Below are 23981 nucleotides of genomic sequence, written 5' to 3'. Positions count from 1 at the left end.
ATCCATGATGTCTCCAGAGAAATAAAGTAGTACATAACTACCAAAGAAAGGCATGATGCTATCAAAAACAAATTAGCATCCAGGGATCAAAAATTAGACATTAGAAATTAATATGAAGTATAGAAGAAATAAAATCTCAGCAGAAGTTTTAAAAGATAAACTTGAGGTTATCTTTTAATATAAAGAGCCAAAACAGAGATAGGAAACAAAAGAGAAGAAAAATAAGAAAATTTGAGAACTAATATAGGAAGGCCACTATCTACACAAAAATGTTAGGAACATTAAGTATTTAAAAAAAAAAAATTCTAAGAACTAAAGAACATAAATTCCAAGACTGAACAAGTCTACTAAGTTCCCAGTACCATGGATTAAAACAGAGTCACATCAAGATACATCTTTGGCAGTTTTAGAATATCAGTCCTTAAGGCTTCCAGAAAAAAGAAAAAAGAAAGAAAGAAAGATTTAAAAATGAGCATGGTAGCAGACTGTCGGACTCTTGAAACTTTGATATTTTGAAGGAAAATAATTCCCAACCTAAAATTTTATATCCAGCATGAGAAAAGAATAAAGATTGCCATACTATCAAGGCTCAATATTTTTCACACATACTACCTTTTCTTAGAAACCACCTGAAGATGGATATGACAAAATAAAGGAATAAATGAAAAAAGGCAGAAACTGCATTCAAGAGATTATTCAACATATAAACAAGACAAAGAAAGCTCCAACATGATGGAGAAGCAGGCCAGGAGAGTCCAAGGATCATTTATTTCCTCAAGTTAAAAGTGATAGATTGCTTATATATCTGAGTATAGAAAAATAAAGACATAATACAGGAGAATTTAGAGATAATTCCGTGTTAAGTATAAATATAACACAGCAAATAAAAAATAAGACTAAGAAAATAAAAATGAAATAACTAGCTGGGCACAATGGCACATGGCTGTAATCCCAGTAGCTTGGGAGACTGAGGCAGGAGGATCTTGAGTTCAAAGCCATCCTCAGCAACTTAGCGAGGTACTGAACAATTCAGGGAGACCATGTCTCTAAACACAATATAAAAAAGGTCTGGGGATGTGGTTCAGTAGTTAAGTACCCCTGGGTTCAATCCTTAGTACAAAAAAAAAAAAAAGATAATTTTAATTGCAGAGAAAATAGATGTGCTGGAAGAAAAAATTAGACTACATTGTTCAAATGCAGGTTACACAGTCATAACAGTGTAAATATAAACATAGGCTCTGGATTCTGGGGGTTTATACTTATTGGGAGGACATGGGGATGGAAATCATTTTGGGGTGAAGTTATAAAAGGAGTATGTATGTGTAAGGAAAAGGAAACTAAAACCCCAATTTCTACAATAGGAAGTCAATAAGTTGCTCTAAAACAGAAAAATCTGGGTGTGGCAATATCATCAATTTTACTTAGAAATATAAAAAGCAACCAAAGGAATGATTAAAGAATTTAAAGTGACTGGTTCCAAAAAGCAGGAATGGAGGTAAAGGGTGTTGTGGATTTGCCATTTCATTTTTGTGGTAATTATTATGCAGATTTTTTTTCTTTCTTAAACTACGGAAGTATATAACTTTATCAAAAAACTAAGCTTTAACAAAACTATTTTCTAAAGTGACCAACATCTGAAAATTCAACAATCCTAGAAACTTCTAAACCATTCCTATTGCTATAATGCAATTTCACCTTGAATGTTCTTAACTAAGGTCATAAAAGGGTACATTCACTCCATTATGATATAGCTATTCCTGTTTATGTCATTCATATATCTCATTCATAATCTACTTTGCTTGTTAAATGGCAGTGAACATTATTGACACTATAACTGATTAATTCTGCTAAAGCAGCTCATGAAATCTAACATGTGTCCAGCTGTAGATCACCAGAGCATTTTAGACAGGAAAATAAACACACAGCCTCTTTTACTAGTTCTTGAACATTCAATAAAGTCTAATGGGTACACTCCTAAGCTCTCTAACTGGTAATCACGTTACTGCTATTAAAAATAGGGTGCTTAACGCAACACACCACTTTAATATATTCTCTAAAGTTCAGACATTTTGCATCAGCACTTTCCCGCTAGATTTCTATCTCCACAGTAATCAATGCTTTTATAACCAATCAGGCCCAGGAGTGACTCAATAAACCAATAAACTCTCCAAGATGAGTCTTGGTCTCCAAATTTTAACACAGATGACAAAAATCAATCCTTTGTTGTAAACAGATCAAATTAAAAAGAAAAATACAACCATCATGAAGGCATTTGCTCTATTCAAGAATCTGTGGGAAAGCTTTGTGGCAGTCATTTGAAAAGAGTGGGTGAGAAAATCCAAGAGTAAGGCACATGGTCTAGTACTTTTCTTTCTCCCAGTTTTGAAGATACCACATGGCAAATTATGTTCTCAGGAAAAGAAACAAACTTACCTTTCACAAGCTCGGACAGTCCATGCGGCAATTATCCATAATGAGATACTAAAAACCAAGAGCACAGTTCCTGGGCAAATAGTCATTAAAGTCTTCATAACAAAACGCGTATTGAAGTTTATCTTATTAAGTGCTCCAATGCTTCTAGAGGAGGCATCAGTGAAAAGTTTGCTATGTAAAAGCATGACTCTGGCAATCAGATAGAGTCTTAAGAACATTGGTATAGATAAAATAATATCCACATCAGCGGTGGTTGTGGATGGGGCATAGGAGAAGGCAAGCCGGGCTGTCCATGTGAACGTATAATTCCCAGGTATGGGATGAATAGCACACACCAGTATTTCCAAGCAGATGAAGAAAATACGCTCATAAGTCATGGCTATTCTCCAGTCATCTGCTCCATTGTCCACCATGAATAACTGAAAAAATAAAGTAGAAAATCAGCTTCAGTATGACATGAATGATCCACAAGTGTTAGTGCAGATCTTACGTAACAAGACATAATAGATGACTCTTAGAGATCGTGGCAAACTAAGGGTTACAGCTCTCAAATGCTAGCCAGATATACTATTTTTAGAAAAGGGCACTGGTCCCAAAGGGGAACTTCATTTCATAAAAATTAAAACTAAAACTTGCTACACAAGAACAAAACATATTTTGGAGTCCACATTCCTGCACAATCATATAAGTAATATCATTTTAAAATAAGGGGCTTAGGCCAATCAGTAATGACACTCCCCTCGGATGAAGCCAAAGTGGATTTGCCTTATAACCAGTTGTTCTCTTCTTTAAGAGACTGAACTGAAACCCTTACATAATTCTCTTTAGGGTGAACTCTATCTAGGGTGCTGCTTCAATCAGACCTACCCTATAATGCAACAACACATGGGCATTCTATAGGACATCTTAGTCTTGGCTTCGGAGAAAATCACAAGAGAAACGGTGGTAGAAACATTTCTTCCAGCTTCCTCACTGCTATTTTGCTTTCTATCTTTTCTTCTATTCTCCCATTGCTTTGCCTTAAATTATTAACTTGTTTTCAATCTTTCCTTCTACCTATTTGTCATTTTACATAGTACAATTAAAGAAAATAAACTAAAAAAGGATACACACACACACACACACACACACACACACACACACACGGGTGTGGGGGAGAGAGAAACCAAAAAGAAGACAGAAAAGAATGTCTCTCTCTCCTATCTTCCCTGGCAGTCCATAAATAACCAGTGGATTTGGAAGTGTGTGGTGGCTTTTCTGGCTGCCACAGTGACTTTGGGGGCTAGTGGCATTTAGAGCCAGGAAGCCACAGGTGCCAACCATGCTGCAGTGCTGGAATCCCACAATAAGATCTGTCTGCCCAGAATGCCAACTATGCTCCCCCACTGAGAAAGACGCCATGTTCTCTGACTGACGTCTGCTAAGTAGCCAACTCAAGTAGAAAGCACAAGATGAAAATGATCCAAAAGTGACAGCGCATTCTCAGGTGAGTGAGCTGTAAAGAGGCTGCCGGGGCAGGTTTTCCATAGAGTTGTATCCTGTGTGCACTGCTCTTCCACAGTTAGGAAAGTAATTTCACTCCATTTAGATCCCAACAAATTCTATTCTGAATTATTCTGTAATTGATAGCTACTTCCTGTGCGTATTCAAACTGGTCACCACCTCCTCGTTAACTTTGCAAAGATAGGAATGTAAGAACAAAAAGTGCCACTTCCTTCTAGTACCTCAAGGAGTTGGAGAAACAGCAGATTCTCTTACCAAAAACACACCAGACTTTTGAGTCTGCTTTTTCCACCCAACTTGACTCTGAGTGACTTGGCAGTTTGTAAAGGGCACCTCCAAAAGGGCTAAGAATCACCAAGATTCCAAATGATCGAAAGCTGTGCAGCAGATTCTGATTTTAAGAGGGGCTTTCCCCAAGCCATCCTGGACAGCTGTAGTGTGAATGCAGGATACATACCTTCAGGGTAACTAATAAGGAGGTATCCATTTACATGTATACTTCTGACATGGTTTTAAAGTAGTCTCCTACCTTCCCAGGACTGGCTCTCCCTTGGCCACTCGCAAGGCACCTAACTCCTCTACCTTGAAAGTCTCTTTTCTAGAGAACCTTTACATGCCCCCTCTGTTCACTGCTCCAACCAGGCTATTTCTTCTGGCGAGTCACATGGCTTCATTCCTAATCTCACGGCCATCCTCAGCAGCCCCACCCTTTGTCTTCAGGTGGGCCTGCCCAGGTAACTCAATCCGAAAACTGATGTCCAGGCTATTGGTGAACTGGGCCTTCACACCTACGCCTTCAAGCTCAGCTGAACCCTCAGTCATTCTGTGATGGTTCCCTGTCGGTCACTATAATACCTTTCTCCCCAAGGGCTACCTCTGTTCCCCGCCTCCCAGCACATACTTCTCCACCCCCAACATCACAGGAAATACCCTCTATCTCTTACTTCAGTCACAAACTTGCCTACATCTGCACTTTTTCCTCCATATTTCCTTTTTTCCACAAGTCTAAAGCCACATTACACCCAAATCCAGTTTCCCTGCATTGAAAGCCTCTTTCCTGTTCAGAGTACACATAAAGGTCAAATTGCTACCATGTACTAAACAAAAAACAACAAAACCAAATGAGAACCGTGGCTGGCTCTGTCTGCCCTCGGCTGGGTTGTTTCCTCACCTCTCCTTCATCCTCAAATATCTGGGAGGTGGATTTTGCCATTAGCAGCCCACTTACACGACTCCTGAAGATCACGGAAGATACCTTTGTTATGAAATCCAACCCTCCCGTCTTAATTTTTATCTCAACTGACCTGTCATTCCTTCCTTCTTGGAAAAGCACTCTTCCCTTGGTTTCTGTGACATATCAGGTTTCTCATCTGCTTCCATGCTGGAGGTTCTCAGTCTCCTCCACCACTGTAGTGTCACCCTCTACTGGGTCCATGGCCAACTCTTCTCTGACTCCACGCCTGCCTGGACCATCTCATCCCTCTCTCTCCATTCCTCCGTTTGGAGACCATCCTCCATCATCTAATGACCTCTTTAAAATGTAAATTATATTATTATATAATGCCATTACTGTCAAGATCAAAACCATCCAAAAATCTCGCCATAGCCTGATGGGCAGAGTCTAATCTACATTCCACAGCAGACAGCATTTTACAATCGGTTTTTATCTATCTCTCCAACTTCACTGCCTATTACTCTGCCCACATTTCCCTATGACTGCAGATTGCAGAACACACTACCCTAATCCTGCTTCTGTGTCCTGAACATTCTGTCCTAGAGCCTGCAGTCTCCATATAACAAATTCTTATCCCTTCATGAACAGACTTCACATCACCTTCTAAAGAAAAAAAACTGTATGTACCTGTGTGCGTGCGTGTGTGTGTGTGTGTGCGCGCGCGCATTGCATGCCCCATCTGAACACTCACTGCTTTGTTCCACTAGGATCGCTATGTGTGCCCCTTATTGATGCTGTCACAATGGACAATAAAGATTGATGCTGCCATAGAGGACAATAAAGATTCTCTATAAGACTTTTACTCCTACTTGCCTCTGAGGTTCCTTCAGGATGAGAACCACATTTACCCAGCAGAGGATGATAAATGCTTGTAACAGGAATAGCCTTGATATTTCTCACTGAATACTGGCTCTCCTAATCTCTGGATAGGTCCTAATGTTTATTAAATATGCTTATGAAGATGAGAATACTAAAGCATGATGCAAGTGAAATCTGCAACATTTTAAAATTTCATAGAGACTACATCCTACCAAATAATAAGTCATGGGAGAAGTGTAATTTTGCAATTACACAGAAAGTCCAAATAACTTTCTTCTTTGGGAGCTTCCCCAGAAAAAAATGTTCTATTTCATAGTTTCTTTTTAATAGGAGTAAAAACACCTGAAATGACTTCATTTTTTGTTTTGATTTTTTTCCTAGTGAACATTTAAACATTAAGTTGACGAAGAAAGTTTCTTCTACTCATCATACAATCCCCAAGTTCAACATTGCTTATTTGTGTATTCAGTTGTTTAACAAATATCCAGAGTACTAAATACCATATACCAATGTTGTGATATTTACTAGCCATAAAATAGGACTTAAGAGTAGACAGAGTTCTGTCCATTGCAACTAACTTTCAGTAGGAAAAAAAGGCAAAGAAAGCTGACTTGAAGCAATTTTATAAAATAATGATGTTTTTTGATGTTGCTATGAAGAAAGGAAACAAAATGAAATAAGAGAAGAATAAATTAGACATGATAGTAGATGTGGTCATGAGGGAAGATTTCTAGAGAAGTGCCACCAAGGATGAGTTCTGGATAAGGAAAGAACTATTCACATAAAAAGGCAGAGGAAGAGCATCCCAGGCAGGGGAAGCAGTATGTGTAAAGGCCCTGCGCTTTGCAAAAGCTTGATGTGTTTAAGAAATAAACCGACACCAGAGAGGCTGAAATATAGTGACAGAGGGACAGGGAGAAAGAGGAGGACTTTGAAGAGGCAATTAGGACCAGACATGCAGGACCTTTCAGGCCATGGCATCAAGACTGGACTTCACTGCAAGTACAGCAGGAGCCACTGAAGGGTATTAAGGAGAGGATGAGGGATGTTTCTGATTCTCAGCTCGAAGAGCTCATCCTCACTATTATGAGGAAAGCAGAGCAGAGAGAGGCAAGTACGAAAGAAAAGACACGAGTTAGGAAGTTCTACTGCATTTAATTGGTGGCAGTGTCCCTGTGACCTGGGCCAGGGTTGTCATAGAAATGGAGAGAGGGGGTACCCTGGAATATAAGGCTCGGCAATCAGCTAGAACTTGCTGGTGGGCTGAATGCAAGAGCAGCAAAAGACCATACTCAACAGCATTGAATTTCTACCCTGAAAAACAGAGTAATGGCAGTGCTGGTTCTTGAGAACATTTCCTGGACCCTAGGGACGGGGAGGGAAGTATGTGATGAAAGCCTCTATTTGGCCACTGACATCTGAGTATAGATGTGGAGTAGGCAGTAAGATGTACAAGTCACAATAAGAAGTCTGGGTACTGGAACAAATTTGGGAGGCAATGGTATTTAAGTAGCTTTATGGAATCAAAGAGAAAATTAGAGAAAGTGAAGAGACCAGGGGAGGGTAGTACTCAAGCCCAAGTCCCATGGAATCTCAAACACAGAATATGCCCTCAAAATATTCCAACCTTCAGTTGGAGGGTCAAGTCATAAGAGGATCTGAAATGCAGCAGTCTATGAAGCAGAAGAAAACAAAGTGTTATCCTAGAAGTCAAGTGTGCCAACTGTGGATGACACACCGAACAAGAGTGAATGCCAGGTTTCAAGATGTATTAATGTACTCATCCTATGTAGAAGAGGAAAACATTCTAAACATCCATCTTCAATAACTCAACCTTAAATATTAAAATTCAACTGCGGAAATATCCTACTACATTCCGTATAATCTCTGTAATATGTATGATCTGTTTTAAGCTTGCTTGTAAGATTTAAAGTAATCAGAAGAACTGATATTAAAACAGATCTATGTTCATTTTTCATTCTGATGTTCTTAAGAGAAGAAAAACCTGATGGCAAAAGGATGACAATTTAACCTACTTTAACTCTACAGCTGTGAACATGGTATTCACAGGAGGTCTTAAACCACTTGAGGGCCTAACACAGAATACGCCCTCAAAATATATTCCACAAACTTCATTTTTCCAGTATCATTGTTTTACATCTGCTAAATAACCAAAACATAATATATTTCAAGCTCACTATCTAAGACTGGGAATAAGACTCCTCAGAGGAAGATGGTCTGCAGTTTTTTTTTTTTTTTTTAAGTAATAATACTTTTAATAAAATTAAGTTCTTAACAGTACATTTAATACATTAACCCTCCCGCTTCTTGGTTTCTCTGCATTTTGTGCAACATCACTTTGACTTGATTATTCATGGGCCCGTTTTATTTCCCGCTTTTGAAATCTTTTTTTCTTGGTGGATGTGGGCCCGCAGTTTTGTGGGAGGGGCTAGGCACAGAGTCAGGTCACCTGCAGGAAGTGAGGAGTTCAGAGGCAGAAGCCCTACCTGCCTTGGGTCTGTGCCTCCCCCTCGGTGACTCTGCAAGCTCTTGGGATCTGGGACAGGTCTTCCATCTCCTGGGTTTCCTTTCTAGAAAACAATTCTGGGCACTGCTCAACAAAAAACTGGGACTTAAAAAAATCCACATTGAATAAATCATTTAAGCCGTGTATTTGTTTAAAAAATTACATATAAGTAGAATAGGAAATTTTTGAAAAGGAAGAGTAACAAGGGAAAAAGCAGCTGTGATTGATTTTAAAACAGATTAATTATTAAAACCATGTGGCACTGGCACATAAAACAACTGAAATGGAACAAAACAGAAAGTCCAAAATACAGCCGGTATGCTGGGAATTTCATAATGTTTTAAAGGTAGACTATTAGAGATGAAAATAGTTCACTGAAAAACGAGCTGGAGACAACTAATTAGCTATGTCAAGAAAAGCAAAGTTAAATCCAGGCCTCATACGAAGAAAAACTCCACGTGTATGAAAGAGCTAGATATGATAGTGAACTTATTAAAATACTAAAAGTATTCATGTAAGAATTATTCTGTAACCTTGGAGAAATGAAGGTCTTTTAACTTTGATGCAAACCTCAAGGCTTTAAAAGAAAACACTGATACGCTTGACCCCATTAAACTTTAGCTTCTGTACCTGGCCACAGACACAATGAACAGGGTAAAATACCAAAACCAAACCATGGGAAAATGTTCACCGCTTCTGCCAGAAAAGATAATTACTCTAATATAAAAAAGTTCCTACGTATTCTTAAAAAATAAGCAGTACAATAGAAAAATGAACAAATGATACAAATATCAGGTCCTGGAAAAGGAATTATAAAGTGAGGGAATAGCACTCGCATGTTTTGCAGGTAGAAGTGTAAATCAGGCCAACCCCCAAAGAGAACAGTTTATCAGGTTATAAATGTACATCCTCTTTGCCTCTGCAATACTATTTCCTTAAAATTTCATATATATCTGTATATTTACATGTGTGACAAGTAGTAGGTATATATGATTACTTGTTGCCCCTTTGCTTTCAAAATTAGCCAAAGTTTAGTAATAATCTGAACAATAAGAAAATGGGTTAAAGAAATAAATCATGGATATCCACCAAATGAACAGTATGGCACCAAAAAAAATACGAGGAAACTCATTAAATAGAGAAGCCCAGTATGTACTGAGTTTTAAAAAGCAATGTATATGCTACTATTTGTACAGTTTTGTGAAAGGGGAATATTTGTATTTTATATGCATGCAACACCTCTGAAAGAAGTCTCCAGAAATTAATGATAGAAGTCATTTAGGGGAAATGAACTGAGGAACTGGGGACCAGAAATGGAAGGGAGACTGTTGACTAAATAATCTCTCTTTTTATTTTGGAATTGTGAACAAATAAAGTGCATTAACAATAATAACTAGGGAACATTATTTAAAAAGAGAAGAAGAAATGACAATGAATGAAGTCCTTAGACAAGTAGTTCCTAACAGTCTTCGTGGGCAAAACTGCAAAACTAAAAGGTAATAACTGACGTTATGAAGGACAGTGTGCAGAACCAAATACATGAATCTAATTTATAGCTAAAATATTCTGCTTACCAAGGCAAAACCTTGAACCATTGTGTTACATAACTGTTTTTCAACAGTATGAACAAAAATAAATAACATTTCTTAGTTAACCTTTAAACCAAATACTCAATAAAGCCAAGTTCTTGCTTTCTTATTTACTCATTGAATGCTTCTATCTGTAAACTTCTGTGGATAGGAAGATTAGGAAGTCTCTTAGCATTTGATGAGGAAGAGCAATGTAAAAGAATCATTTTTATTTAAATGTGTGCCACATTTAGATGAAAAGTGCCATAGAAGCAGTGATGCTGTGGAGGAAGGGTCAGGGGAGGATACATCATGGAATATTCCATGGTGCCTAGCTCACCTTCCACACTGGCTGGCTACAGTCGTCATGTAATTCATTGCTATGAACTTCCAAGGTGAGTTTTAAGACATTTTGGGGATAATGACCCAAAACAAAAATGCACAGTAATGCGGTCATCTAAAACAAGGCTTCTCCCTTAAAAATTAGCTTTTGGGTGAAATGGGATGAAAACCCCACTACAGAGACAAACTAAATATAAGGTTTTTCCTCATTAAGACACTGCTAAGATTTAGCCAACAAGGAAGTTAGATCATAATTAGCAGTAACAGACAAGGTCAAAAGAAAAACAGACAAGGAGAGAAGAATTCCCAAGGATACTGCTGAGATCCTCTTCAAGACCCTTAGCCCAGAACTGCAGAAGTGGGTAGGAATAAATCGACAGAAACCACCTTCAGAATTCATTAGCCCTGAGCAAAACTCAGAGAAATTAGCAAATGGATGTTTCTCATTCATCCTGTAGCCTTTCCTCTCTTTTGTCACTTCATGCTGCCCTGAAATTTTTCCATATCCAAGGAGAAAGATTTGAAAATAAGTACAATGAAGTATTAATTGCTGCAGTGCCAACTTCTCTCTGGGAGAAAAGTACAGAGAAAAAAAAAAAAAAAAAAAAACTTGCTCGACTAGAGGGGGAAAAAAGGTGTGTGTGGAGAATCCCACAAAAATAAAGGGAAGATAGGTGGAGTAGAAGAAGAAGATTGAGGCGGGGGAGGGAAGAGGGAGAGAAAAAGAGAGAATGAATGAGAAATGCACAATGAATTTGACAAAATTACGCTATGTACAAGAATGAACATACCACAGTGAATTCTACCTTTATGTATATAGAGCATAGATTAAAAAACAATAAATAAATAGAAGGAAGGCCAGTAAAATAGAGGAAGAAGAATAGAGGGAGGGAGGAAGGGAGGGAAAGAGGAAGCACTGGGGACTGAAATGGAGCACAATAAATTCCATGCATGTACGATCATGTCCAAATGAACTCCATTATTATGTATAACTATAATGCACTAATAAAAGCATTGAAAAGAAAGCCAACCCTGAATGCAGAAAATCAAGACTCAGATTCTGAATAAGCTACGAACTTCTCACATGACCTTGGGAAGTCATTAAAACTTTGCTGACCTTATTTCTGTCATCTGTAAAATGAAGATAATGTTGATGTCTCTGAAAGTTGTCGTAAGGATAAAATGAACACATATCTTCTGCTTGGGCAATACTATTAAGTGGCTAACCCAATACATTCCAATCCTTCTTTCTTGCTCATCTCCAGCACAGAAATATTCACGTTCCCAGACTCCTCTGCAGCTATATATTGCCATGTGATGCACTTTTGACCTGAAGTCATAAGCAAAAGCTTGATGGAGGACTTAGCAGCATGTCTTTGTGTTTTGGGGGGGATAAAAATGACACATGTAGCTGGCATTGTCCTTTTTCTTTCCTTCCTCCAGCCTATGATCTACAGCAGCCATCTTGTGACCATGAGTAAAAGGTCAAATGCAGAAATCTCAATCCTGACATCTTAAGCCACTGAGCCAAAAGCCACTTCTACAATGTGTTTAAGGCAAACTCAGTTGGATTTTCTGTTATTTAAGCAACTGAAAATACACTTATGTTGGACTGAGCATACATTAAAGTTCTGTGTAAAGATCTATGAAAGAAAAGTTATTAATTAAAACACTATGTTTTTATTAATTTTGTTTTATTAATTAAACAACTGAAAATGAATGCATCTCAAATGTTGGAATTTAAAGTATAATAACCACTGAATGGCAGAGTTATTTCTGGGTGGGTGGCTTTTGTTCAAGTCTTTCAAATATCAACCAACTGCTCTAAATATCTGTTAGTGTGACTCATAGGAAACACACATACATATTGGAACCAGAGGAGCTTGGATTCAATATCTAGATTAATCAATTGTGAGCTGAATGGTTTGGGGTAATATACCTAATCTCTCTAAACTTCAGTATGCTTATCTACGAAAAATAAAAATAATATCAACCTTATGTGTTTATTATGAGGCAAGAAGTACTCTGCTAATCCTAGTAAAAGTGGCCCCATGAATGAGAGAACTCTAAAGATCCTCAAGTCATTATGTGATAACTGGAATTAATAACAATTAAATGATAAGTTCTGTTATAAAAAAATGGGCAAGTCAGCCATCGAATGACAGGAAGGATCACTGATAAGAAAGGACAGAGTAAAGTCATTATTGGAAAAAGTTCTAGAAATTTCATATGTACCCATTTTTGAGAGAATTCTTATAATTTGTTAAAACAATTAGTTTATCAAATTCTCCTCCTCTGACCTCGAGGAGAGGTATATCTACAGATCATAATCTTAATAATTATCTACTGGGATCCAGAGCTACATAAGGTTACCACAAATTCCTGTTCCCGCTGCTATTAAGACCTAATTGAAGTCCTAACCCCTTTCACACAGCTTCCTGCAACTGAATGTGACCCCTTTGTTGGTGTTTTACACGTATTGATGTATTATTAGGTAATTGTTCTCACTGCTTTGGAATGTATGGAAGTTGTCTCTAAAATTACTTTGAACTTCCCTGGAAAAATGGGATGCTCTGTTTTTCCTTTGTGGTTCTCTCAAAAGAATTGACATCACAGAAATCACTGGGGTTATGGCTTATATATAGTCTTGTGTTTAGAATCTGGAGTCAAGCAGACCGAGGACTAATTGTGACATGCCATGATAAGTTCTGTGACCCCAGAAAAATTACTAAACTTTTTGATCCCGAGTTTCATTTGTTAAGGAGGCCTAAAAAGAGTCCCTCATAGGACCGAAAGAAGACTAAAGGAGATAGTAATTAACAAATGTTAGTTTCCTTCATAATAGTTCCTTTCATTACTGTGTCAATAGTTGGTCTCCAAAAAAATGCAATCTTAACTATTAAAAAAAATAAAAAGGTGTAATAAAAATGGAAGGATACAGAAAGTGCAGAAACCAACATACTGCAGTTACTGGAATGCATGAAAATCAAGATTAGAGATAATGAAAAACTCAGAATTCCTCCCTGATCAGTTTTTTTTTTTAAAACTAATTCTTCATGGGCAGGCTTATTTTAATTATCTGTAAATTTTCATAAATACCTTCAAATCATTTTTAGAAGTAGATGGAGAATAAATCATAAATAAGCCTAGTGAGTCTCAAAGTCATAATTAAAAGAGAGTCAATTCATTTCCAAAAATTTCATCTTAAATGATAAAAACTATTTTTTATTTGAAGCATCATAGTAATATTGCTACACAGATAAAGCATATTATCATCACTTTGGTTATTTTAAGGACTTAAAAAGCTAGCTAAAAGCAAGTTCACATTTATTAACACACTTGCCCTTATAAAAGTCTAATTAAAGTACCAGCAATTGAAAGAATTTGGTCATTTGGTCATGGTCAGCACATGAGTTATTGAAAAATCTGAAGCTAAAGTTCAGGTCTTCCAGCATTCACATCATTTGATGGGGGCATCAGCTATGCTGAGAAGGTGGAGGCAAATCAAATATTTATAAAGCAAGTAAGTGCTTACCCACTAATTTACATTATGATTTTTACAATGTCACATCTTAATCTCTGATGACCTCCTGCTTTCCTGGTAAAAGCAAATACTAAAATAAACTTGCCCTGTGCAAACAGAAATAGACTACATCCTAGCTTAGTCTTTCTCCAAGTTAGCTCTTCATCATGAAAACACTTTTAAATTCAGTTAGATATCACCTCACATTCCATATAGTATTTGAGATGAAATTTTGAAAGTTGTTTTAAAAATATGCTTAACTTGCCACATGTTGAAAGTGCCAGATACTGCTTTACCCCATTACATATATTACTTCACATAAGACACATCTTAAGACCATATATACTATTAGTATCTGCATCTTAGAGATGAAAAATCTGAGGCTCAGAGGTTAAGGAACTGGTTAGGGTTATGTAGTGTTGAAGTGTAGTTGGGATATGAACCTAACTAATCTGGCTTCAGAACTGTACCTATAATAAATGGACTGTTACTTATCATATACTTAGCCAGTTATAAAACAATTTAAGGAAGAACAAAGACAATGCTAGTGATAACATCATATGGACCCATATATTATTATTATTATTATTTTTTTTGGAAGACAGTCTTGCTAAGCTGCCCAGGCTGGCCTCAAATTTGCGATCCTTCTACGTCAGCCTCCTGTGTAGCTGAAAGGATAGGCAGGCTCCCAGTTTCAAATCAGTGCTTTCAACAACAACATTATAGACAGATTTTATAATTTTTCCATCTGGACTCTTCACTTTCAGTAATGAAAACTTAATTCAGTCGAGTTAAAAAGCATAGTCACATATCGAATTCAGACCACCTTTATTTGTTACGGACTGAATGCTAGTGTTTCCCCAGATTCATATGTTGAAATCCTGGCATTAAGAGGTGGGATCTTTGGGACTCCCATGAATGGGATTAGCCCCCTTCAAAAAGAGGGTCCAACCAAAAAAATAACAAAAAGGTGGGGGGGAATTGGGATGTAGCTTAGTGGTAGAAAAGAAGGTAGATCGATAAATTCTTTCCCAGTCTAGTTAACTAGGATGAAGGAGAAACAAAAAATATACAATAGGGTAGGAAACAGCTGATTAATGAGGAGAGTCATTACATCTAGGAAATCAGTTACAGCAGCAAGTAATGACAAAGAGAAGAGATACTCCCTCCCCCCAAAAAAGGTCTTGAGAACTCAAATGAGTCTTAACTCATTTAATGAGGGATCAGTCTCAAATACCTCAAGCCCCAAAGGACATCAGGGCACATCACAATACAAAGCAGTCTCATATTCCAAGTAACAGTACTGCCCTATGAGAAAGACTCATACAAAGACTATGAGATTTAACTGATCCTCTTTTTGAAGGCAGGGGTATGCAGAATTATTATACCTATGTCTAAATTTTAGAAATACTTTTACCCAGAGTGTTAAAATAAAAGTTTATGTGGAATAGTTAATTATAATCTTCAAAGCATTAAAAAAAAAATCACAGTTAGCCTACAAGTCTATGACATAAACTATGGAAGGGTGAAGACATTTCCATCACACAGGATGGAAAAGAGAAGTGACTGTAAAGGAAGAGCTGCAACAAGATAAAGAAGAACCAGAAGGAAGGAGGTAGATGGACAAGGAAGCAAGCTCGTAAGTCTAAATAAAAACGGACTGCAAATTATATCATCAAGGTACTCATGATGACTAATTTGGAGGAAGTTGAAAAGCAAAGTATAAACAAAATAGTACTGGGCGTCAATAATAGAGATGGAAGGGGAAAGAAACATCAGTACCAAGACCTCCTAGGGTTGCTATCAGGTGTGGAAGAAGGAGAGCAGTTCTGATCAGTTTTAAACATGGTTAGAGAGACACATTTGCTTAAAATGTAACAGTAATCACTAAAAGAAATAGCATCTCAACTGCTAGAGAATGAAGTGAATTTCAAAAAAGTCTTCATCACCCAAAATAAGGGGAAAAAAGGAGAAAGATAGAAGAAGTGAAAAAATAAGAGCTTTATGCTCTCAAAATAATGTCAGAAATAAGTACAAAAATAACAGCTGCCATAAAATGTAAATGAACTAAACTATACATCTAAAATGTAATCCTTAGTGGAAAAAAAGGAAGACAGCAGTTGTAAAAGAATATGTACAGCACAGCATCTATATATAGTCGAAGAGATACACATGCCATATATTGTTCATAAACACAGTTTTATTGAGTGAACATAAAGTGTGGCCTGGAAGGATACACACAAATTTCTTAATAGCAGTTATCTCTATCGATGGGAGGAGGTAATTAAGACTTAGAAGCAAATGAAAGTTCTTTTAATGTTAGCCAAAACATTTTTTTCTCCTCTTATAAATTAGATATGGGGGTGGGGGAGGAGGAGGAAAAAAAACAAAAACAAAAACAAAAAAACACCCTACTGCTAACAGGCGAGAGAGAAGGAACACTTCTAAAATGCCAGGGAGTCTCGTCTCAGAGTCTCCCTCATGGCTGTCGGTTGTTGGGCCTTTCTTCTTTCCCTTCTCATGTACAACAAAAAGGCTCTGTTGGAGCGGAAGCCAGTGGAGAAGTTGTGCAAGAAGTCACTGGAATGATTCTTCAAATACAACTGCTCAGCCTTGGCAACTGGGAACAATTCCCAGAAGTGTGTGTGATACAGGGCCCAAGTCTAAGAACAAACCACAAGGAACTTTTTTTTTTTTTTTTTTTTTTTAGCTATTCCTAACATTTCCTTCCAAGCTAAGCCCTCAAAATTAGCCATTAGAGTGGAGCATTATGAAACACACGAAACCCAGTTCAATGACAGTAAAGTTTGAACAAAGTGAAATTACAGCTTACTGTTTAATTCCAGAGCTTCGCTTTTAAAGAATCCTACTTTACTATGTAGTGGCTGCCATGTGTTGTTATATTAAGTTACTTCACTGATTTCAAAACAACAAATAAATGTGAAGTGGCAAGTCTGCCTCAACTAGAAATGCCTGTAATTAAGTCTAAGGTACATGGGGGCTGGTTCTGAAAAGCCACATGGAAGGCCAGTCAGTCAGGCCCAATGATGGTGATTTTTTAAAAATATTACCAATTTTATTCTTTGGATTAAAAAAATTTTTTTTTAAATTCTTTCTCAGTGCTCCATTAAAGAAATAAACAGAAGAGTCACAAAGAAATTTGGTTTTCTCTAGAATATTTATTAGTCTCCATTATTCTACCTAAAGGCTAAGAGAAATAACAAATCCAGGAAGTATTCTGTTATTGCCAAATGGCCTCATATAAAAGTACTGAATCCTCAAGGTGTGATGTACTAACCATAGAAGTAGGAATTGTAGGGAGGAAAAAAAAATCTATATACTTTTTAAGGAGCGTTCTCTGTCAAAAAGAATCACTAATCTTACTGGTAAACCAGTGGTAATAAATGGAGTCTAGGAATTCTAGAGAAAGGAATTCAAGGGGAGACAGAACACGTATACTGACATTTTAACCAACTACTCCCTGAACTTACACACAGCATTGTTCACACTTCCTTATATTCCATAGGTATTTATATCATAGAAACACAGATTAAGAATGAGAGAAATACATACTGCTCACTTTTTTCAGATGGTAAAAATTTTAACATTCCATATTACTTTTGAATACATTGAACTCAAAATCAAGGCTACTGTCAAAAAGAAGTGAATTGTAAGAATAAATGATTTTTAAATTGGTAAACAATAAACAAAAATTTGAGGGAAAATTAAACAAAGGGAGAAAACCAGTTTATGGCATATTTCTATAGCCCCAAGTTTGAAGAGGTAGAAAGAGTAGATAAGCTTATTATAAATATGATTTTAATCAGATTCAATTGAAAAATCATTTTCAGCCTATATCATATGTTAGCCCCAAATGGAGATGCAGAAATAAGTGAAACAGTACACGATCTCCAAGAACTCCCAATGTAGGAGATGAAATTTTGTGTAAATCAATAATCAAAATAACATTTGGAAAAGCTCTCTCTCTCTTGAGCAGTGTGACTTTGAGCAAGTCTCTTACCCTCTCTATATTTCCCTTTCTTCTCTGGATAATTCCTATTTCATTATGCTATTGTATGATGACAAGATAATCCAGGCACAACTCTCAGCCTGAAAGCACTAAGCAAAAATTATCCATATGCATCATCATCATTATCATATGCTGTGTTAACATTCATACAATGACAGGATGCTAATAAAGAAGGACAACTATATCAGCATGTGGAGTCATCTGGGAAAAACTTGCCAGAAGAGGGATACTTGGAACTGGCCAAGCAAGATGGGTGAAAGCAGTATATTCCAGATTAAAAGTACAGCCGGTACAAAGGTGCAAAAAGCTCACAGCACGGCATAGTTTTGGCTTTCCAAACAGGGTATGATGGTTTCAATAATGTGTGTGACCATGCATGTGCTATCAATGAACATAAGGCCAACATAATGGCAGAGATGAAATCACCAAGAACCTTTAAGGCCATGAAAAGGAATCTGGTTTTTCTTCTGTAGTATCTAATGCCAACAGCATTTAAGATGATCCCTGTGGGTGATGTTGTTTATATAAATTATGTTGAATGTGTACGTCAAATACACAATAGACCAACAAAAAATTAAGGTTTTAGTGACTGGGTACTCACTTCTGTTTGATGTTATAAAGGAAGGGAGAAAGGGGAGGAAAGAAAGCAAGAGGGAAGGAAGAAAGCATAGGAAAGAAATAGGAGGATGGAAGAAAATGAAGGAAGAAAGCACCCACAAGGAGGAAAGAGCGAAGACCTGTGGCCCGAGAGTTTATCAAATCTTCAGATGCACTGTTTAACAAAAGCAAAATGGGAAACCCATCTGCATACCTTTAATATTGAAAGATCATTTCTCTACACTACATTCATGACATATTTATTAAAATAAATTTTCAGACAGAGGTAGATCTGTATGTGTAGAAAAAACGATTAAAATTATTTTCTTCATGATTATTTATGAAATTGAGAAACTTCTTCACTTAAGGATTTGTGATTTACTTGAATAGAGAAGTGGACATAATTATATATTTAAGATGGCAGAAAAGGGGTGGGAGTCTGTCCTGGGCTGCCCCTCCAGATGTCATGGCAGACATGACTAATCATGAAGGTTCTCTCCACTTTAGCTCTTCTGTGGTCTAAAGAATCATTCTCAATACTGTGCTCCACACAGGTTCAATCAACTGATAGTAATGATGTCAGGTGGTATGTGAGAGAATACTTACTAGCTACATGCAATTAGAATCATTCTCTTAAGATTATTGGACTTCTTTCTCTGTAATTTAGTTTGGCTGGGTGTATGGCCACACTAGAGAAGTATGTCAAAGAAAGAGCTGCCAGGTCTGAATTAGGGAATTGGGATAGCAACCCAGAGTGGTGCTTAGCTATGACATGGACTCAGATATATCTAGATTTTATTACAGTCCTCAGTATTCTTTCCTATCCTCCACTTCACTTTCATGGATAATTGAGCACTGGCTTCGATCCCATCACCGTGGCTTTTTCTGAACAACCCCTAGAGACAGATGAAAAAGACTAAATAAGACATTTTATGGAACAATTAATTATGGATAAAGATTGTTCTACCACAGTCTCCTTGAATCAACTGTGGGGAACTGAAGGTAACAAAATGAAAAATTCAGAGGAAACTACCTCCCTCATCTATATTAAAGAAAACCAAATGTTTGAACATAAGTTTTCCAGAAGTGGTTAATTTATTTTATGGACATAACTGAAGTGGAAAATGGTACAACTTTTCTGATAGATTCCAGATAAAATTCATACCTAACAATAAAAGTCCTTACACAAAGGGCCTCTGAAGTTGCAGATCTGAATTTGATGCTTGGCTTTGTTACTCTCTAGGTGAGTAAAAATTACAATTTAGATGAAATGAGACAATGTACATCATGTACCTAGCACGATGCTTGTTCACAGAAGGGACATGATACATATTAGTTAAGAATATCCATAAGGGATAAAAACTTAAAAACTCAGGATTTTCTTTTCTATTGAACAACGATTTTCTACATTAGTCATGTTGATAGTTTTCTGTCCCTATGGTACATTCACTAAAAAGAATTAAGTGGAGACTTATCAAGACTTTGCCTCACTTTCCCTTCCAAGACCATATTTGACCATATTTATCCTTTGAGAATCTTTTAACATATCCTTCAGAACAGGACTTGCCTCTCACCACTATCTTTGCCATCACAGCTAATATTTGTTAGGTTCACTGAACACTATAGGAAGGAGTGAGCAATAAGAAAACACAGGATATACAGGTGTGGACCCCACTGTAGACAAGAGGATAAAAGTCAAAAACAGGGAAAGACTAAGAAAACCTATGCAAAATCTTCAGGGAGCTGCATAAAACCCAACTAAACTATTCTCCCATTAAATGTTACAGATCAGTTAAGTTATTATAGTTGAACACCTGGGCAAACTGGAGAACACTTTTCACAGATACTCATTTGCTCTATTAATCTCATCTGCCTGCACTCAAGAAGGCTCACACATTGATAACACATTCATGCCAACAATTTTATAAACTAGGGACCTGATAAAAACAGCCCGGGAGAAATTCTGAGCATGAACAGGCCCAATTACATGAGTTTAGCAGGAAGTGTACTGCTTATCCCTGGAAGTGGCCAATTTCCAGGGGTGGACATCTGACCAGATGCTTGTTTTGCAGTAGAAAACTGACTGAATGAACCAGGGGAATAAAGGTCTCTTGGAAAACAGGAGAACTCCAGACTCCAAAGAAGAGAAATACAGTCCTAGGTGGCTTTTCTCCATCAGCTTTCTTACTCTGGCTCTGAAAAGCAAGCATCTATGTTAAATGCTTCAAAGTAGAGTCACCTGAACCTCCTGGTGTAATCCACGGGTATAGGAAACATAAATGCCAACGACAGAACACACATGCCCCAAAGACGACAGAGTTACTCTTTTCCTCAGAGGAGCAATGATCTCCTGTACATACCTACACATTGCACAGTTCTGAGTTGGGTTCAGGCTGGAGAATATCAGCTACAGACAGGCAAGTATTTAGTAAACCTCTCCAATAGCTGTATATCATACAAAGAATCAGAAGTAGCAGTTGACCTAGGGGTTAGAGATCCTGGATGGCCAGGACAGTCACCTTTCAGACTAGCTGAAAATCTGAAACAATCAAGGAAGGCAAGACTTGCACTACAGAATACTATGGAAAGAAAACAAAAAGGAAAAACCTCCCAGGGACTCCAAAATCACCATGCACTGTGCAACCACTTTCCGTGCCTATTTCTGAACTATGATGAAAATATGGGAAATGCTATATACAGGAGAAAACATTGATTTCATGGCTCACCTATTAATAGGATAATAATCTGTCATTCTCTTGCAAGTACAGTTGTCCAGATCCATGAACATGATCGCATTATTCCAGGTTAAAAAGGAATGTGAACCAGCAACAGATAGGTAACCCTGCCTCCTCTGAAAACACTGCCTAGCACTGTCCTGGCATTGTCAGGAGAAGGAGATGAATAACAGATGAGAATAAACTTCTGTCCTGCCTCGCCCACACTGGTGTAGTTCCAAAACAGCACTGGCTGGTAGCACATGATGGTATAGCATATGGAGCAGCTTGGGAGTCAAAAAGATGTGTAACTGCCCTTGAGGCCATAAAGTCTATCCTCAGAAAATTATTCAAGGAGGCTTAACCACTCAATTATACAGGACCAGTAACAAACACACATGCTGCTCAGGAAAGGAAGAGAATAAAGTGCCCAAAATAATTGGATGAGACTTTAGAGGAGGTGGCATTTAAAATATGCTGAAAAAGTCAGAGGTACTTTGTAAAAATCAAAAGTACAAAGGGACACGGTAACAGTAGGAGACACCATGATTATCTTGCAGGGGAAGAGCGAAACTTACATGAGAGGTCTTTCTCTTGTAATATCAGCAGAAATATCTACAGCTGGTCTGTCACCAATTTGACCCCTGGGTTCACATGGCCCTCCTAAATGACCAGTGTTTCAAGAACAGTTAGCACCACTGCATCTAGACAGCTCCATTTCCACGTTTCTTTCAGCCAAATCTTATATCAAAACTACAAAACTTGTCTCTTTCAATATAGCTATAAACAACAGAAACAAATTCACAGCAATAATTTGAACCAATGGCATCTGACCAAATATATATATATCTCCACTTATTTTAATAATTTAAAACCAAGTGGAACACAAATAGTTTTGAAAGTTGAATTTCTTTAGTGATACCAAACATTATGACAGAAAAAAAAACACACACACACACAAAAGAGGAGAGTCTGAGCTAAGAAAAGGCATACTAATTAACTATTATTAGAATATTAGACTGCCATGTAACCTCCTCTAAAGAAAGTTGTTCTACACACATTCTCAAAGAGCCTTTGGTAAGCTGAGAAGAGCAGGGCTGGCCACCCCCACTTTAGAGATGAAGACAGGGACAGTTTAGGTGGCTACGATGCAGCAACATGAGGAATTTTCAATGCAGCCACCTCCCGACCACTCACGGCCATGCTCAGGCCTGAGAATATACAGCAGAATCAGAGATGCCACTGTCCTCAGGGAGCTGACAATGCTGATAATGCCATCTTAATAATGACTTCCATTAGTGGAACCTGAGGGCCACATATTGTACCAGGCACTTTACTACTCTCTCCCACCCTGACTATCCCCCAATTCCATCATGAGATTCCAAACTGAAGCCCCACTCTGCCTCATTCCCAGTGACATATGAGAAATAAGAATCACAATGGTCATGATTAATGAAGGTGAAGACAATATTAAGTTAGTCTGTATGATTACTATGTGTCCAGCGCTGGACTGAGCAGTTTAATTCCCACAGTAGCTGGATGAGATAGGCCCTATTCACCACATTTTACAGACGAGGAACTGACACTCAGAGATTACTGACAGGTTATCAGAAATCACTGGTAAGAAGTTAGGAAAAGGTTAGTTTAAATCATGTTCCACTTTACTTCGGTGCTTATCTGTGTGTTTAACTGCAGGGACAGTTTTTTTGATTTATTTTTTAAAGAGGGCAACTAAATCACAGTGGTGGGGTTAGACAGAGAACCTCCCTGAAAGAGAAGATTCCTGAGATGAATTCTGATGTAGCAAAAGGATTGGGGGAAATGTAAGGGGAAAGGCACTCTAGATTCAGAAGTATGGAACAGTTTGGGAACTACAAGCAATTGAGCGTTGCTGGAGTAGGAGCAGCGTACTTGGGAGAGAATGGGAGAAGAAAGGAGCTGGCGGCTGGACAGGGTCAGGCTGTGTGAGGCCCTGAGAGGAATCTACATTGCAGACCAGCACCCCTGAAACAACAGAGGGCAGGGAAATCATTACAGAATTGTTGTGACAACATCAGGTTTAGTTCGGGGCAGACACACTTGAAGCATCAGGGAAGATGAACCATCAGAATAAAGTGGGGGAGGAGGAGCCATGAAAGCGGAAGCGCAGAGAGACTATGTTAACACACATGAAAAACGTTAAGGGCAAGAGCCAAGGTGGAAATTCCCCAAAGGAGCTGCGCGCATTCCTCTGAGATGAGTCTAGGCTACCTGCTGTTTATTTACAGTCTTACTTTACTGCTATTAGAAAACATAGGCAATGGTGCTACGATTCATAATTTCATGAATATTGTTACTGAAGATGAGGCTAAAAGAAATGAGTTGGTTTAAAGAAAATACTAAGTCTACTATAAAAATGAAATTATAAACACAATAAAATATATAATAAAATACATGACACATGTAATATGAGTCTATATATTTTATATGTAAATATTTATGTTCCACATTACATATTATGTATACATTAAATATACATAGTATGTTGAACATTGTTATTTTTTTCATACCATATGATATATAATGTGGTATACAATATAAATAACAGTATAAAACAGTGTAATACCATGTGGCTCTGTCAGGGATGGGGGTAGAGTCAGGGAACTGAGCTAGAGGGACAGGAGAAAAGGCGAAGGTCCTCACTAGGGCCCA

General features: G+C 37.6%; 1 protein-coding gene and 1 long non-coding RNA gene across 3 annotated transcripts in view; one reads left to right on the top strand and one right to left on the bottom strand.

Moving 5' to 3' along the window:
- The window catches only part of KCNN2 (potassium calcium-activated channel subfamily N member 2), a 276234-nt gene that overhangs the window by 93135 nt on the left and 159118 nt on the right, over positions 1–23981 (bottom strand). For both annotated transcript variants that reach the window (XM_079143884.1, XM_079143885.1), the window contains one exon: positions 2434–2852. In XM_079143884.1, coding sequence (XP_079000010.1) covers positions 2434–2852 — 419 coding nt within the window. The remainder of the gene's footprint in view (positions 1–2433; positions 2853–23981) is intronic.
- Positions 10209–13464, top strand: LOC306663561. Its single transcript, XR_013764466.1, has 2 exons — positions 10209–10479; positions 11870–13464. It is a non-coding gene; the product is annotated as an uncharacterized lncRNA (long non-coding RNA).

This window comes from Sciurus vulgaris (assembly GCF_902686455.1).
Source record: "Sciurus vulgaris genome assembly, chromosome: 6".
Lineage (NCBI taxonomy): Eukaryota > Metazoa > Chordata > Mammalia > Rodentia > Sciuridae > Sciurus > Sciurus vulgaris.
This window is presented reverse-complemented; position numbering and strand designations above follow the sequence as displayed.